This window comes from Melanerpes formicivorus, unplaced genomic scaffold, assembly GCF_026170545.1.
Source record: "Melanerpes formicivorus ecotype bairdi unplaced genomic scaffold, bMelFor1.0.p_v2 SCAF_2, whole genome shotgun sequence".
NCBI lineage: Eukaryota > Metazoa > Chordata > Aves > Piciformes > Picidae > Melanerpes > Melanerpes formicivorus.
In genome coordinates this window covers 57,866,769-57,882,862 of record NW_027142354.1, presented here as the reverse complement: position 1 = coordinate 57,882,862, position 16,094 = coordinate 57,866,769, and the positions used below count along the sequence as shown (strand labels likewise).

Here is a 16,094-nt window from a genome sequence, read left to right as displayed (position 1 = left end):
ACCCTACAGCTGGAGCTGGAGTGGTCTGTTTGGAATCATCTCATCAATTCTTCACCAAGAGGAACACCTCCAGAAGGGGCAAGATTAAACCAGCAATTAGAGGGAGTAGTCAATCTCTATAGACTGGAGGCATTAAAACACTGCAGGTATTTGACTTTGCTCATTAAACCCTGCTGGGGTGAGAGAGGATCCTCCTGTGTAACATCTCTACATGGCACCACAAGGTATTTGTTACACCATCTAAATGCTCTCCTGTGGAATGGCATTGAGATGCTGGGCAGAGCTAGGACTGGGGCTTTCAGCACAGCTGGGGTGCATGGGCTGGGATATTGTCTGTTCCAGCAGCACGTGCCCCACGGGAGCAACAAATCCCAAGGGGGAGCAGCAGGCATCTTGCAGGGCTGAGACGTTCTGCACGGTTCAGGTGCTGAGACTTCAGCCCCAGGGAAGGCACTGCCCAGCAGGTCCCAGCAGGTACAGCACACAGCATTCATGGCAGGTAGAAAAATCACAAGGTGTTTATTTCCACCACACAACAAGCATTCCAGGGGTACATACAGCGGTCCAGTGGCACGTACAAACGGATGGCCGAGACAGCGGCACGCTCAAGCCAGAGCACCCTGCTCCAGTCCACTCCTGCTGCCTGCTTTTCTCAGATGGTAACTCAGAAGTTTCCACTGCCAGTAGTAAAGTCCAGTCTCCAGGCACAGTGAGTAAGTAGTTCAACCAATCATGTGCATGGAGCATCAGTAGTGAGGAAATCCAGAAGTGTTCCTTGTCACTCCCAGGCCCAAACGTAGCAGCTCTGGTTCACACAAGAAACCGAGTGCCTGCAGTTCAAGCACAGTGTTTATCTCAGGGCATGGGCCACTGAGAAGAACAGTTGATTGCACCACAGATAACAAGCAACACCTCTTGTCTAGCATGGAACATGTCCCCAGAGGGACTTTCAGTTTGCTACACAATCCACCACAGAGCAAATGATGTTTGGAACGTATCACTTGTCATGCCGAGACGGTAACAGCGATGGGATGGGTCAAGTCAGAGGTCAGTCGTCTTCCTAACATCACCTAGCTGGATCCACTTCACTTCTCTGCTCCTTGCATTGGCTGGGTCATGTGTCACAAGGGTTTGTGGATCACAGCCACACCTGTTGTAAGAACAGACAGACACAGTTGTCAAGGGAGTGGCTCCTGGGCTGCAATGTGGCTAAGATGTGGAGCCCCTATTACAAGAGGGATGTGGAGGTGCTGGAAGGTGTCCAGAGCAGGGCCACGAGGATGAGCAGAGGGCTGGAGCTGCTCTGCTATGAGGACAGACTGAAGGAGTTGGGGCTGTTCAGTCTGCAGAAGAGAAGGCTCCCAGGTGACCTCATTGTGGCCTTCCAGGATCTGAAAGGGGCCTACAGAAAGGCTGGGGAGGGACTGCTCAGCATCTCAGGTAGTGATAGGACTAGGGGGAATGGAATGAAGCTGGAGGTGGGGAGGAAGTTCTTCCCCATGAGAGTGGTGAAGCCTGGAATGGGTTGTCCAGGGAGGTGGTTGAGTTCCCATCCCTGGAGGTGTTTAAGCCCAGGCTGGAAGAGGCTCTGGCCAGGCTGATCTAGTGTGGGGTGTTCCTGCCCATGGCAGGGGGGTTGGAACTAGATGATCCTTGTGGTCCCTTCCAACCCTGACTGATTCTATGATACTGTGATCATCCTGCAAAGCCACAACAGACTAGCAGAGAGAGGAGTCTGCTGCTCCTATCAAAGTTTCCTCTACTGAAAGGAACACAAAACACACAAACCCTGAAGATAAAGCTTCAGGAGGCACAGCCCTCAGGCTGATGAGTGACTCCAGGTGCTGCCAGGTGTTTACCTGCGTAGCTTCTCCCCGTGCTCATGCTGGTGGGTAGCAACGTCCACTTGTCTGTGATGGGGTTGTAGTATTCCACTGAGGCCAAGTTGCAGGAGCCATCATCTCCTCCCACCACGTAGAGGAGCCCATTCACTGCACACACACCTCAAAGCAGAGCACAGAGAGTCAGACATGAGCCAGCTCATCCCTCGTGACACGCCACCTGCCACAGTCTGAGTCATTCCCAGGCAGGTGCCTCATCAGCACTGATCACTTACACATGAGTCACAAAACCCCACCCAGACAGAAAGGCTTGGTGCGGTTACCTGCATTTCTTCTACACATGTTCATGTCTGCTACTTGCTTCCAGGTGTTTGTCCCTGGGTCATAGACTTCCACACTCTTCCTCACTAAGGGGCCGTCGTGGCCTCCAGTCGCATACAGCAGCCCGCTGAGAACACCAACTCCTGCAGACAGAGCCCAGTGTCAGCCACACACACAGGGGAGAGGCTTCTACACCCCTGCCTCTTCCACTGAGCACTGCCTTGGCCTCTCCAAGCTGTTCCCAAGCCTCCAGCTCACCCAGCACACGGTCAGCTCTCCACCCAGCCACCACGTGGCACTACAGCAGGCCTGTGCAGTAACCCTGGCAGATTCCTGTCCCTCAGGGCTGGGCCACTGCTCAGGTAGACCCTTGATCTAGTCTAGTCCCACAACATCCATCTGCCTTTACCCAATCTCTTGGACTGACTTGCTCTCTCTTCCCTTTGCCTCCCTGACCACTGCATCCCAACCCATCTTGCTTCCATCTGCCCAAGCTTTTCTGCCACGTGGCCCTTTGATTTTAGGCTGCTTCCTTATTCCAGGAGCTTTATTTTTGCTTCTCTTGCTGCCTTTGTGCCACACAGCTTCACCCCTTGGACGCTCTTCCTCTTAACAACTTACAGGCTTCAGTTCCTGAGACTGCCACTGAATTCCTCTCCTCCCATTTCCTCAATCTGTGCTCCCAAACGTGGCAGATGAATTGCCATGATAATGGCCATGAATATCCACTTCACTGAGCCAGTCTGGTCAAGGTACCCCAACATGAACCAGCTTGGAAGAGCAGAACACGTCCCAGGGTGAACCCTGGTCCCAGAGCTGTACAAGGCTCCTGCCAGCTGACTGTGGAGTGGAAACTGGTGAGGAGTTTACCATGTCCGAGCCCAGCATGCTGGGTTTGCAGCACGTTAGCATCTGTCTATACTGAGCTGTTAGCAAAAACCTCACACTTCTAAGAAATTATTTAATTAGTAAACGATTTTTTTCAAGTAGGAGAGTAAAAGAATCAGGAACACTTTGCCACCTAAAACCACCTCTCTGTGTGCTGAGACAGGGCAGGCATGGATGAGATGCGCCAGGAGGGGAAAGGCAACCCTCTAGGCCTGTGCAGCAAAGCCAGGCGGCAGCCAGACGTCCCCCGGGAGCGGCGGGGCGCACCTGCCCTCACCTCCACTAGATGGCAGCAGCGGGGCGGCAATGGCAGCAGCGCCGAGCGCGGAGCTGCACCGAGCCGCGGACAGCCCGAGCTGCAGCACCGCTCACGGTGCCGCTGGGCTGTGTCCTCCCCGGCACCCGCTGCAGGGGCAGCTGGGTGACAACCGGAGCGTGATGAGCTCAGCTTTCAGGCTGGGAACGGAAAATTGCAGGAGGATTCAGCAGGCTTATGCAAGAGCATTCCTAATGCCGGACTTGCCCTGTGGAGATGCACTTGCAAAGCAGCACTTGGAGCAGGGTGTTCCAAACAAAAAGTCACTAAAAGCCACCTCAGAGCAAGCACAAAATGTTTTGCTGTGTTTCAACATGCTGTCAACAGCACGAGATACTCATTCTGATCTCCTGTGAAGTTGCCCTGGGCTCAGTTTAGCATCAGGAAGATATTACACCCCTGTAGCTGAATTCAACCCAACAGTCAGTGACTACCTGCCTCACCTGGAGTGATGGAAAAAGCATTGGATTGAGGCAAGAAAAACGGTGTGTAGAGAGCAGCCTCCCAACCAGCCAGCTAGGAAGGGATTTCCCTCCACAGCTTAGCCTGCAGGGTCAGTGCAGCAAAGGGCAGCCTCCAGGCTTGGCTACCTCTGGGTAGCTGCCACCTTGACTGTTGTGCAAGAACAGCTCCACAGTTTGATGGGACTGCAGGCACTGAGCAGTGACACCAACACTGACACAATCCTTTTTGTCTACAGATTATTTTAAATACAATGGCTAAGAGCTTTTATCCCTTTCAGAGGGGAAGGACCACAGAAAGGACAAGTCCCCACCTGGCCTCTCGTCACACAGTGAGCTAGAAACCATCCAGACTAGAATATCATTCTTTTTTAGCATCTGCTTTCCTCTAACCCTGCAGATAACAACTCTTGCCAGCAAAATAAATTAGCTCAGCAGGGGGAATCTGAGGTAATTTTTTTTACCTTGGTTTGGTCTGCACACCACCCAGGGCACAGAGGCACTTTGCACTCCAGAGTGTCCACTGGATGCTTGCAGAGAAGATCCAAATAGGAAAATCCATCTGATAACCCCCAAATGCTAGGGAAGGAGGTGGTGCAGCTGGGCTTCCCAGTCCCCAGCTGAGCTTGCAGCTGGGCATTTGGAAAGACAACTCTTTGCTTACAAGTGAGATGCATCTGTTAGTAAGGCTCCTTACAGACACTGAGCATTAGTCCATTAATCCAGAAATTAATTTCACTTTGGCAGAAGAGCTGCTGAGAGCTTCCAGGCTATTATAGCTGCTCCCCTCATGGGAAGTGAGTCTAGAGAAGGGCCACGAGGATGATCAGAGGGCTGGAGCAGCTCTCCTATCAGGACAGGCTGAGAGAGTTGGGGTGGTTCAGTTTGGAGAAGGCTCTGAGGAGACCTTGTATCTGAAGGGGGGCTACAAGAAAGCTGGGGAGGGACCTTTTAGGGTGTCAGGGAGTGATAGGACTGGGGGGAATGGATTCAAGCTAGAAGAGGGTAGATTTAGGTTAGACATGAGGAAGTTCTTCCCCATGAGGGTGGTGAGAGACTGGCACAGGTTGCCCAGGGAGGCAGTGGAAGTCTCATCCCTGGGGGTGTTTAAGGCCAGGCTGGATGTGGCTGTGATCAACCTGCTGTAGTATGAGGTGTCCCTAGCCATGGCAGGGGGATTGGGACTGGGTGATCCTCGAGGTCCCTTCCGACCCTGACAGTTCATTGAAGTAAGAGGTTTGCACTTGCCAGCCCAGCAAGCCCACGCCAGACCTCTGCTGCCCTTCCGGGAGCCGGGAAGCGCCCGGGGGCGGCGGAGCCCTGGGGGCAGTACCTGCGCCGCTGCGCCGCGTGCTCATGTCGGCCACGTAGCTCCACTCGTTGGTGGCAGGGTTGTACTGCTCCACGGTGCTAAGGCACTGCCGGGACGCGCCGTCGTAGCCCCCCACGGCGTACAGCTTCCCTGCAACACACACACCGCCCTCAGCACGCCGCCGGCGGCACACCCCACAGCCCCGGCCCAGCAGGGCCTGCCGAGGGAAGCCCTGGCCGGTGAGCCTAAACCTGCTGGGATGGCCGGAGGAAATCCTGGCACCCGAGCTCCACTTGGCAGGCAGGCAGGAATGGGGTTTTTTAAGCTGTCAACTAGGTCAAGGAAACAACACAACAGCTTCATTAGAAGCCAAAAGCCCAGAGTGTTTCCCAAATGACTTTCTGGCCCAGGTGGAAGAGGAGGTACCACCAAGTGTGTGCCTCTGATCGAGCATCTCCTGTTCGCTCAGGGCATCACAACACAGAGGGTACCACAGAAGGTACACTCAAGGCATGGAGTATCTGTCCCTCCCTCCCTCCCTCAACTCCATGAAAGCCAAACTGCATACACCTAGGGAGACTGGAAAAGCACAATCAGATGTCTCAGGATTCCATCGTACTTGAAACAAGGCTGCAGTCCCTGTCCTCTGTCCTCAGGCCTGACTGATACTCTCTCCTCATCTCCCTGCATCATTTATCAGCTTGTTTTACACTTAGGCTGTCAAGCCTCTGGGCAGAGGGTTTCTTTCTGCTGCTGGTTCAAGACCAGGCCTTCTACAGACTGTAACAAATAACCATTAATAAAGTTCAACAGATGTGTAGAACCCAAGTTTAGGTACAAACCCCAGGAATAAGACCAAATTTTCAATCCCTAACAGCAGAGCCTGGCCACCACCGAGCTGTGCAATCCTTTGCACACAGGTGAGACTCCCAGCAGCAGTTACCATCTACCATTTTACACTTTTGCATCCTCCCCTCCTGCTTCCTGCCTGTTTGCAAGGCTCCAAGAACAGGGTCAGCTCATTTCTTTCTCACTCAGCTCCACTCATGGCCTCCTCAGGCTGTGACCACTAGGAGAGATCTGCAAGGATCAGGCTCATAGGTGTGCTCCCTTTGCATTTTCCTGTCTCTGGGAACATTTTAAACTCTCAATTGTGCTGTTGGTTCAATCCACTTAGTGTCACCTAATGAGTTAGGGCAAGAGTGCCAGACCAAGCCAAGCCAAAATAAAGTTCCCTGACTGGCACCAATTACTACACAGACATCAGATCAATGTTGACAACATTGAGATGAAGGCTGTGGATTAACTGCAGGCTGCAGCTTGCTCCCCACACCAGTATGGATCAGCTCTTCCTCCCTGTCAATGCCCTCTTGGGTTTTTATCATGGACTACAACACATGCAACACTCATTTGTGCTTTCACACAACACAAAGGAAAAGGATTTCATGTCTCTAGTAGAAAGTCTGTCCATAGAAATGGATCTCTCAGGTATGTGCTTAATACTTGTCTGCATTCAAACTGCTTCAGCAACTCCCAGTGCCTGCCAGCAGCCCAGCACTTCAAGCAGGGGCCAGCTGTGAAGGAGATGCTTCTTAAAGATGCAAATTTAGCATAACCACTGCTAGTTATTTTGGCTTCATCTCCCTCCCTCTGCTCACATAAACCCATTTCATGTCCATAAACCCATTTCATGTTGTTCCCCATTCAAGCAGGTCAAACCCCACCACTTCCAAGCAGAGTTTGCAACAAGGCTTGTGCCAGCAGCTGTCCTAACTGGAAACCGCTGCAACGTGCTGGAGACAAGGTCAGGTAAAACCCTGCCCCTGCCTCAGAACTGGCTTTGCCAGAGAGGGAAAACGTTCCCACTTAAACTGCTCTTCCTCCTGGATCCAAACCCAGCCACTTGAGTGTGGAGCTGACACATAGGTGCCAACAGCTGCCACAGACCCCCCCGCAGCCTCTCCACCCACCTGGCCCTCACTGCCGTCAGTCCCTGCTCACTTCGGGAGCGTGCAGCACGTGTGGGCCAGCCTGATGCCAGTAAACACAGGCTTGGGTATTCCTGCCAACCCCCCACCTGGGGGCTGTGGGACGAACCATGCTTCCCCCTCTGAGCAGATCTGCTGTGCTGGGTACTCCATCCACCCTGCACGCTGCACATGCTGCACCGCTGGCTTTCACCAGCCAGCAAGAACAAGGATGCAAAGAATCCTGCAGACACCTCAGTGACATCCAGAGGAGGCATGGCCTGCTCTGCTATGGGTCTGACACTCTTGGAAAGCTGCACAGGGTTTTTCACTGTGATAAGGAGGAGAATGGAAAAAGCTGCAGCAGTTAGGTCATGTAAAGTAAACCTTCACCAGCTAGAGAAGAGTTCCTGCAGTTCCCTCCTCCTGCATTTCACCACTATGGCTTCTGTGGGACACAGTCACATTTGCTTGATGGAAATGGCTGCTGATTTTCTTACCCTCCACAACTCCAACTCCAACACTGCTTCTTCTTGTGTTCATGGGAGCCACAAAAAACCACTCATTGGTTTTATAGCTATAGGCCTCAACTGATGCCAGACCTAGTTAAAAAGGGGATACACAGGTTTTCTAATTAAAAAAAAAGAGAAGAAAAAAAGATTGGTGTTGCACTTCCATCTGCCTTCCACCTCCTCCCAAGTCCACATTTCCCCCCACACTCCTGCACCCCAACTCTCTAGTCCCTTGCCTTTCAGGCTGGGACCAGCATGCCAATGGCACTTCTTCAGCACCTGGAGAAACTGCTCCCCCATCACCCCTGCCCTGGGACTGCTCTCCTCTGGTGTGCTGGGGACACCAAGGTGGAGCAGAGTCCAGATTCCAAGCCCAAAGGTCCCACATCCTTTCAAGCAATACAAGATGTCCATGCTATGGTTGAAAAATTCCCCCAGAGCCTGTGGCTTGTACTCATCAGCAGCTGAAATAGTTCATTTAGGGCTTAACCAAACAGCAAAGCTCCACAGCAGAGGCAGAAGTGTGAACTTAAACATGCTGTTATGCCAAGAGAAATCCCAGACACACATAAGATGCCTTGCTGCCATTTTACTCATGCTGCTATGAAAAAATTAACTCAGACAAGGAGAAAGTCCCTTTCAGCCCAGAAAAAGCATATTCCCACAGAGAACGAGACTGAAAGAACGGTGTTATTGAAGGGGGAAAAATCCTGGGGTGAGATCCTCTGCAGTTACTGATGGGTCAGAACAAGGATGTGATTGGCCGCAGCACGCAGTAAAGCCCATCCCCGGCTCCCTACGCTACTAAATCACAGAGGAAGGAGCAGCAACCTCATTAAAGCTCTGCAGCCTTTGCAGGGGGCCTCTGAAAACACTTCTTTCAGCTCAGGCGCCGCCTGCCGTTTGCTCGGTCACCTACCGGTGCTGCCATCGAAGCCGCCCACTGCGTACAGGAGGTCATTGAGCACAGCCGCCCCCAGGGTGCTTCGCCTCTCCTGCATGCTGGCTATGGACGTCCACTGGTCCTTCACGCCGTCGTACACGTCCACCGTCCGCACCCTCAGGGAGCCGTTGAAGCCCCCCACGGCGTACACGTTGCCGGCCATGAACACCACGCCTGAGGAGAGAGGAGAGGCAGGTCACTTGGCTTTCAGCAGCAGCTTGGCAGGCAAGTGTCTGCTCTGCTGGGGGGTGAGCAGCAGGGGAGAGCAGAACCGGGGCAAGTCTTCAGTGTTTCCTGCAGGAATGGAATAGAATAGACCAGACCAGACCAGACCTTCGAGATCATCAAGTCCAACCTGTCACCCAGCACCATCTCATCAACTCAACCATGGCACCAAGTGCCCCATCCAGTCTCCTCTTAAACACCTCCAGGGATGGTGACTCCACCACCTCCCTGGGCAGCACATCCCAAGGGCCAATCTCTCTTGCTGGGAAGAATTTCTTCCTAACATCTAGCCTAAACCTCCCCTGGCACAGCTTGGGACTGTGTCCTCTTGTTCTGGTGCTGGGGAGAAGAGACCAACCCCCACCTGGCTACAACCTCCCTTCAGGGAGTTGTAGGCAGCAAGGTCTCCCCTGAGCCTCCTCTTCTCCAGGCTAAGCAACCCCAGCTCCCTCAGCCTCTCCTCACAGGGCTGTGCTCCAGACCCCTTCCCAGCTTTGTTGCCCTTCTCTGGACACCTTCCTCAACTCAACATCTTTCCTAAACTGAGGAGCCCAGAACTGGACACAGGACTCAAGGTGTGGCCTAAGCAGTGCTGAGTACAGGGTAGGATGACTTCCCTGCTCCTGCTGGCCACACTATTCCTGATACAGGCCAGGATGCCATTGGCCATTGGTTAAGAACACTGGAGCAGGATACAACTCATGTCCTCTGGGAGGTGAAGGGCAAGGGAATGCTCAGCAGCATAAGGCACAGATGGATTCCACACCTGAATGAGTAATTCTCTGAGCCACAGAGAACAGCAAATGGTGATTCACGTTCACAGCCCTGTCAGATGTCATCAGAGGAAAACTCCCAACTTACAGAGCTGCTCTCCATCACCCACTCCTCAGCACTGAGTGGGATTGACTCAGCTCCTTTGACTTTCACTAGGAAAACAGGATCCCTGTGGGCTGCCAGGACAGGAGGAGGAAGAGAGGAGATGCTTATGGAGGAGCAGCCAGGAGAGAGAGGTGATGAAGGGGAGATAGTGTCTGTGAAGCACAGACAAGCAAGAGCAGCAGCAGGGCATCCATCTGAGTGAGAACAGTGCATGTCTGGAGGGAAAGAAGAGGAAGCAATGGCAGAAGAACAAAGCTGCTTGAGGCCAGGAGCACAGAGGAAGGCTGAAGGGACAACTGAGGACATCCATCCAGAGCTGATGAGCTCTGGAACACAAAGAAGGTTGTAGCAGAAATTCCTGTTACCTGCTCTGCATCTCCTCGAGGGAAGCTCAGCAACCTGATCCCACCGCTCCTCCTCAAAATCATAGCACTCCACACTGCGGATGGCTTTGGGCGCCTGCCCACCCACCACGATCATCACCTGCAGAGGGAAGACAAGAGCTAGAGAGCCTCAGACACCAGCCCAGGCAGCTGCTCTCTGCCATCACCACAGCCTGGTCAGGAGTGGCTGCCAAAAGCAGGCTGCAGGCCCAGCAGAAGTTTCTGCAGTGACACTTGTCGCAGCTACTTCTATTCCAAGGGACAAAGCGATCTCCAGTTTACCTCACAGCCTGCTAATCCCTCCTCATCACTTCCAAGGGGGGCAGCCTGCCCTCCTTCCCCAGGAAACACAAAACCACTGGGCACCAGGCACAGGCAAGACTCACTGCTGAAGCATCTCTCAGTGAAGATGATCCCCGTGTAACTCTCCCAGCCCGGCCCCTGTTCAGTCATTATCTCCATGGCTGTGCTAAAAATAATCGATGCCACTCAGCAAATAAAAGCTGACAGCTGTGTTGCCACCTGCAGGGAAGACGACACTCAGGGAAATCACCAGGACTATTAAGACCTGGGGTGCTGAGCTGCCAGAGGAAGTGATTTATCAGCTTCATTAAGCCTTCTGGCTGCAACGTGTCTGGATGCAAATCCAGTTATTAAACCCTAAGTTCCTTACAAACTAGGGAAGATCTAGGTGAAAGTGATCAAGGGCAACCTCAGGAGTGGAAGAACTGCTCTGCTTGGTCAGGCTAAAGGCCTATCCAGCCCCAGACTCCATTCCCACCGGGTGAAAAGTGAGAAGACCTGGATGACAAAGAGTGGTCCTTCCCAGATCTGCCCCATCTGCCAGCACAAAGGCAAACTCCCCATGGGCTCGCTGTCTTGTTCAGGGGCAGTGGTCCCAGGAGCCTGCAGCTCAGCTGCCCATTGCTGCTGAGCCCCAGATGGGCACTGCAAACCAGCATGTGTGCACAGGTAGCATCCAAGCCACCTCCTCCTACAAAGAGCTCAACCTGCACTTTGTCTGAGCACATTTCCCTCCACTCTCCACAGCTCTCAAGAGGGAGGATTTGCTCCCCTTGATCACAGCAAATCTCAGGAGCAAGCAACCCAAGACAACCTGACTGGTACAGGACTAAGGAGCTAGAAGCAAGATAAAGGGGCTTCAAATATAGTCACAAAGTAGATGGGAAACTGGCTTTAGCCTCTGCAGGGTGGCTGGGAGTAACCAAGGGGATAAGACTATCAGCTGAGGTCACCCAGGTAATGAGCTCAAGTCCAGTCACAGTTGCTTTAAAAGTACAGAGCCAGACAACCAACAGAAAGAATTTGAAGAGTATGAGAAGAGTGAACTGTTTGATCTACAAAGGTGAGAATGTGACATCAGAAAGCAAAGTGAGTCCAAATCAGCAGCAGGACTACTAGCTGTGCAGCAGACTTCCATGGAAAGCTGCAGAGCTTCACAGGATTACAGAAGTGAGAGATTTCATAGCAGACAGTAATCCCTCCTCAGAGGGACCCACAGAGCAGATGAAAGTTTCTCACTAACAGGATTGCTGAAGGATCATCACCTTCTCCCTTTGCTTCACAATGAGGGGAAGGGAGGAGAAACCTGCAGAAGATCTGGGTTTGCACTTACAGGTCCTGCTACAGAAGTTGTTAGAGAACCTCTGAATTTGCTGGTTCACTTTATCCTTAACTGCTTTAGTCCTTGGACAAGAGTCACATCAGCCCTTCACAACACCCCCAAAGCTCTCTTCTACCAACTTCATCTCAGTGCCAGCAGGCAGAAAGGACACCACACAAAACATGCTCTGCAGAACCACACTTTCTTGATGGCCAGCCCAATACCCCAGCATCTGATTAGACCCTCAGAGCACAGCTCTCAAACACCACCCCACAGAACAAGCTCCCTATGATTTGTGCTCAGAGGAATGACACACTGTGGTTTGGATGTCTTACAATCCCCAAAATGCTTATTAATAGCTCCAGCAGCAGTCTGCTGAGAGACCTTGTGCCAAACTCTCTTTGTCTCCAGGGCACAGGAAAATGTGTTTCTGTTGTCACTTTTATCTGCACTAATGAAGTGGTGGTCAGAGCATCACATGCCTGCAGGATAAATGTGGGGAGTACCAAGGATTATTTATTCAGTAGCTGCTGTCAGTCTGTTGACATTTGCTTCAGCCTTCCTGCCCACAATTCTGGGTGCTGCTGTTTCCTGCTGTCCTGGCTTCTGACTGGGGATACAGGAGAAGGAAAGGCAGCTGCTGTGACCCTCCTCAGCAGGGCTCCACCACAGTGCTGAAAGCCAGCAGGAACCTCAGCCAACCCTCTGAGCACTGCAGGCAGCTGCCTGCAGCCACTCCACGGGTCAGTGGTTCTCAAGCTGCAGCTCCAGGAGCAGCAGCCCTTCACAGCCCAGCCCCACTTGTGGCTGACAAAACATTGCCAGGGCAGGCCCTCGCCCCTGGGAGCAAAGATCTTGCTTCTCCTAAGGGTTTCATCTAAGCTTGTCCAAATTAATGATGTGTCATGGGGCAGAGGCAGTACCAGAAGAGGGAGTAACACACTTCAAAGGATAACCATGCAGCTAGTGAGAAGTACCAAGGCAAGTCCACAAGCTCCTCAAAGGCAGAAAATGCACCAGGATTGCAGTGTGAGGTGAAGCTCAGCTTACCTTGGGCAGGCTGACAGGAGTCCTTGGCTTTGTTCTGGGGTTCTTTATGAGTTGCCTTTGATCCAGAGGCAGTAAGTGGTATTTCATGGCCTCGATGAGGAAGTCTTTACAGGTGTTGTTATTCTTGATTAAAGCTTCTTCTTCCACCGTCTGAGGACAGGCACACATACAAAAGATATCTCAACTGAAGTGCTTGCAGCACAGCTCACAAGCTTTGCAGAAAGAAGGTGAAACCTGGGATTTCTCTTCCACAGTAGTCACAGAAATACAAATCAAAATGCAGAAGACAAGCACAGCCTTGCAGCTCTTCCCAGAGGAGAGCCAGATGCACTAACATCCATCCATTATCACTCCCCAGGCGCAGTGCTCCTTCTGTTTACCACCCCCTGCCAGACACTGAACTCAGCAGAGAATTCACCAGCAGCCTGGGTACAAAACAAGAAGTTTCTCTTATCTGAGTCAGAATTGTTAAGGCCTTAAAAACAATCTTTAAATAATTGATCCAAAAGCCTTGTGTGATGGCCTCAGCCTGTGAATACCAATTCTCTATCAATTATATTGATTGGTTCTTTCAGACAGACTGCATAGCAGTCAAAAAGCCAAGACATTCTCTGGGGATTCCCAGCTCAATATCAAGGCTGAGATCCCAAAAATTAGCCCATCAAGAACCATCTCTAAGTCAGAGAGCACCTCACCTGCCAGTCACACAGACATCTCTATGCACAGAACACAGCTCAAGCCAAAATTAACACCTGTGCATGAGGAAAGCAAACTGCACAAGCTTGTAACACCACCACCCAGGTATTCTCAGGGTGAAAAATCCCCAAAACTTAACTCCTAGATGCTTCCAGCACGAGGGGCAGGAGCCCAGCTCTCAGCACTGCCTGGCAGAGCACAGGTTGCATTTATGAGAGGGTTTCTGTGCAGATTTAGTTCAGAGTCCACCCAGCTTCTCCTTTCATTCCTCTGTTTACAGACTCAGCAACATGCCAGATCCCCCACCTCACACACCAACAGCCAGGCCACTGAGCAAGGAGCTACCAGCAGCTTCAGTGCAAAGTGTTACCGACTCGTTTGCAGACTGACCTGCACAAGGTAGTCTCTGGGCAAGAGGGGCAGGCGAACGTGCTCCATCAGTTTAGCCATGTGCTCCAAGCGAGACTCCTTCTCATAGTTTATCCAAGAAATAACAGCTTCAAAGACCTGCACAGGCAAAGCACAGTCAAAGGGAGCAGGGAGAACTGGCCTGCACAGTCATCTATCCACAAGCAGCTTTGTGGTTTTACAGCACCGAAGGAAGGTGGTGCAAGATCTCTGCCAAACAGGTAAGGCCTGCACAGAGCACGAGCACCACTGCAGCCAGGAGGGTGAGCTGCCCATGCATGTTAATAAGCAACTTCCCATCTAGATGTGCTGTATCACTCTCAAAGCCAGGAGTGTGCCCAGGACAATCATATACCTCTTGGACACGAGTACTGGAAGGCAGCCAGGAAAGTTAATTAGCCTGCTGACATTTGCACTGGACATTATTCATGAAATCAGCCACAAGGATTACTCCTGATAAGAGAGATCTCCCCTCCTGAAGGAGCCTGGCCACACAGTAACTCACTGTGCTCACCAGCATGGTTAATCACTGCACCACTTCCCCCTCCCATAAAACCCCGAGGAGCCTTTAGGACAAGCTCAGCACAGGCACAGGAAGAGCCCTGCTCTGCATGCATGGCACTGCTAAAAATACTCAGACAGAGCAGCTGGGAAGCAAGGGCTACTGGTCTGAGATGAAATCTAGTTCTGCTCCCAGGGCCAACCTGTTCAGCTAAGCATCCAAACTTGGACTCCATGACAAACTGCTCAGCAGCACTGCCGTGCAGCAGCAGCCACCCAGAGCCCTGCAGGAGGAGCAGATGTGGGCAGAAGCGTCCTATGTGGGCTCCTGCATGAATATGCATCTGCTTATATAACCACCAGCCTCACTCCTGCCGAAGGAGAGGCCTGAAAAGGTCCCCAGGAGCGGGGAAGGCTTCCTGACACACCCTGCAAGGCAAGGAGAGAGGCTGCTGCGCTCTCAGAGGCTGCACGGCAGGATCCGGATCGCTGAAGTTTCCCCACAGGGTCAGAACTAAACTCTGACCTTAGCTCACATCTACAGGCAAAATTCCCCAACTGCTCTCACTGCCCAGTTACTTGGGGGGTGGTGGAGGCTGAGCACAGCCCTCTGCCCACAGAGCCCAGCCCCCAGAACAGCACTGCTGGCCCTCTGCCCCAGCACACTTGGCAAGTGCCCTTGGTTTCAGCTTCCCTCTCGGGTCACCAAGTGGTCAGCTCAATTTGCACAGATATTTTTTTCCCTTCTTTCCATCCCACCCCAAGAAACCATTTTGCGTGGTCCAAGGTCACTAACTGGACAAAATCAACCAGAACTGAGGGCACAATCTCTCAGCCCTCTGCTGCTGCTGCTGGCAAGTTTATTTGCAGGAGGCACTGGCAGATGCATCCTCCCACCAAGGAGAGGCAGAGCAAAAAGGTTTCTCCCTCATACACTTTAAAAAGAAAGAGCAGTAAGGCACCAGCCTCATTTCCCATGCCAACAAATGCTCCTGCTGAACTGCTTGGAATTCAGGACACTGCCAGGAGGATTTAAGCAACACAACAGGGAGCCATGTAATCAAACCCCAGCAAAGGCAGAGGAAAACATCTCCTGCAGAACCTTCAAGTATTTTTAACTGGAAATAAACAAACAACTTTGCTGTGGCTACGAGGCCTTGAAAGCAGAATCTAGGTTCTGAGATTCTTGTAATTGCAAATGACTGTGGAAGGAGCAGAAAGCAAATGTTTAGCCACCAAACATGCTTTTCATTAACCTCTGCTGCACAAATGCTGAGCTACAGAACAGGTCACAGGACTGGGACATACCCAGCCACAGACCCAGATGACAGTGAAGGAGTCTTAAAGGAAGGCAAAGCAAATGTGCAGGAGGAATAAACTGCTTCCTGAGTGCTGGAGACCACTCCTGAGTTCCACATGTGCTGATGCCACCCTGCTGTGCCTGCTCTAACAGCATTTATTTATATATATATATTTAATCACATTCTGGCACCTTCCCTTGGCTCCAGTTCCTAATTTTATAAGAAGGGCTGAGGGGGATGGGGGAAACGTTAACCCAAGACAGCAATATCTCTGTTTAAAGGCCACATCTGTTTCCACTAGTGCCATGTCCTCCCTCTGCAACACTGTGCCCACTGCAGACCCCAAGCAGCCACTGCTGGTCCCCCAAGAGAGGGCTTCTCCAGCCAGGCAGGACCTGCTGCCAGGCTGCAGTGAAGTGATGCCATGACCCACACAGCTCCATCCAGAGCAGGGGCACAGGCTGGC

The 16,094-nt window shown here is 52.1% G+C and overlaps 1 protein-coding gene across 1 annotated transcript in view; it reads right to left on the bottom strand.

Moving 5' to 3' along the window:
* Nucleotides 1-500: 500 nt before the first annotated feature.
* KLHL3 (kelch like family member 3) overlaps nt 501-16,094 on the bottom strand; it is a 47,122-nt gene continuing 31,528 nt past the window's right edge. Inside the window, exons 7-15 of the mRNA XM_068163039.1 lie at nt 13,809-13,925; nt 12,723-12,872; nt 10,031-10,148; nt 8,538-8,735; nt 7,607-7,708; nt 5,161-5,289; nt 2,165-2,305; nt 1,860-2,003; nt 501-1,150 (exon numbers count right to left, since the gene is read on the bottom strand). Coding sequence (XP_068019140.1) covers nt 1,122-1,150; nt 1,860-2,003; nt 2,165-2,305; nt 5,161-5,289; nt 7,607-7,708; nt 8,538-8,735; nt 10,031-10,148; nt 12,723-12,872; nt 13,809-13,925 — 1,128 coding nt within the window. The 3' untranslated portion in view covers nt 501-1,121. The remainder of the gene's footprint in view (nt 1,151-1,859; nt 2,004-2,164; nt 2,306-5,160; nt 5,290-7,606; nt 7,709-8,537; nt 8,736-10,030; nt 10,149-12,722; nt 12,873-13,808; nt 13,926-16,094) is intronic.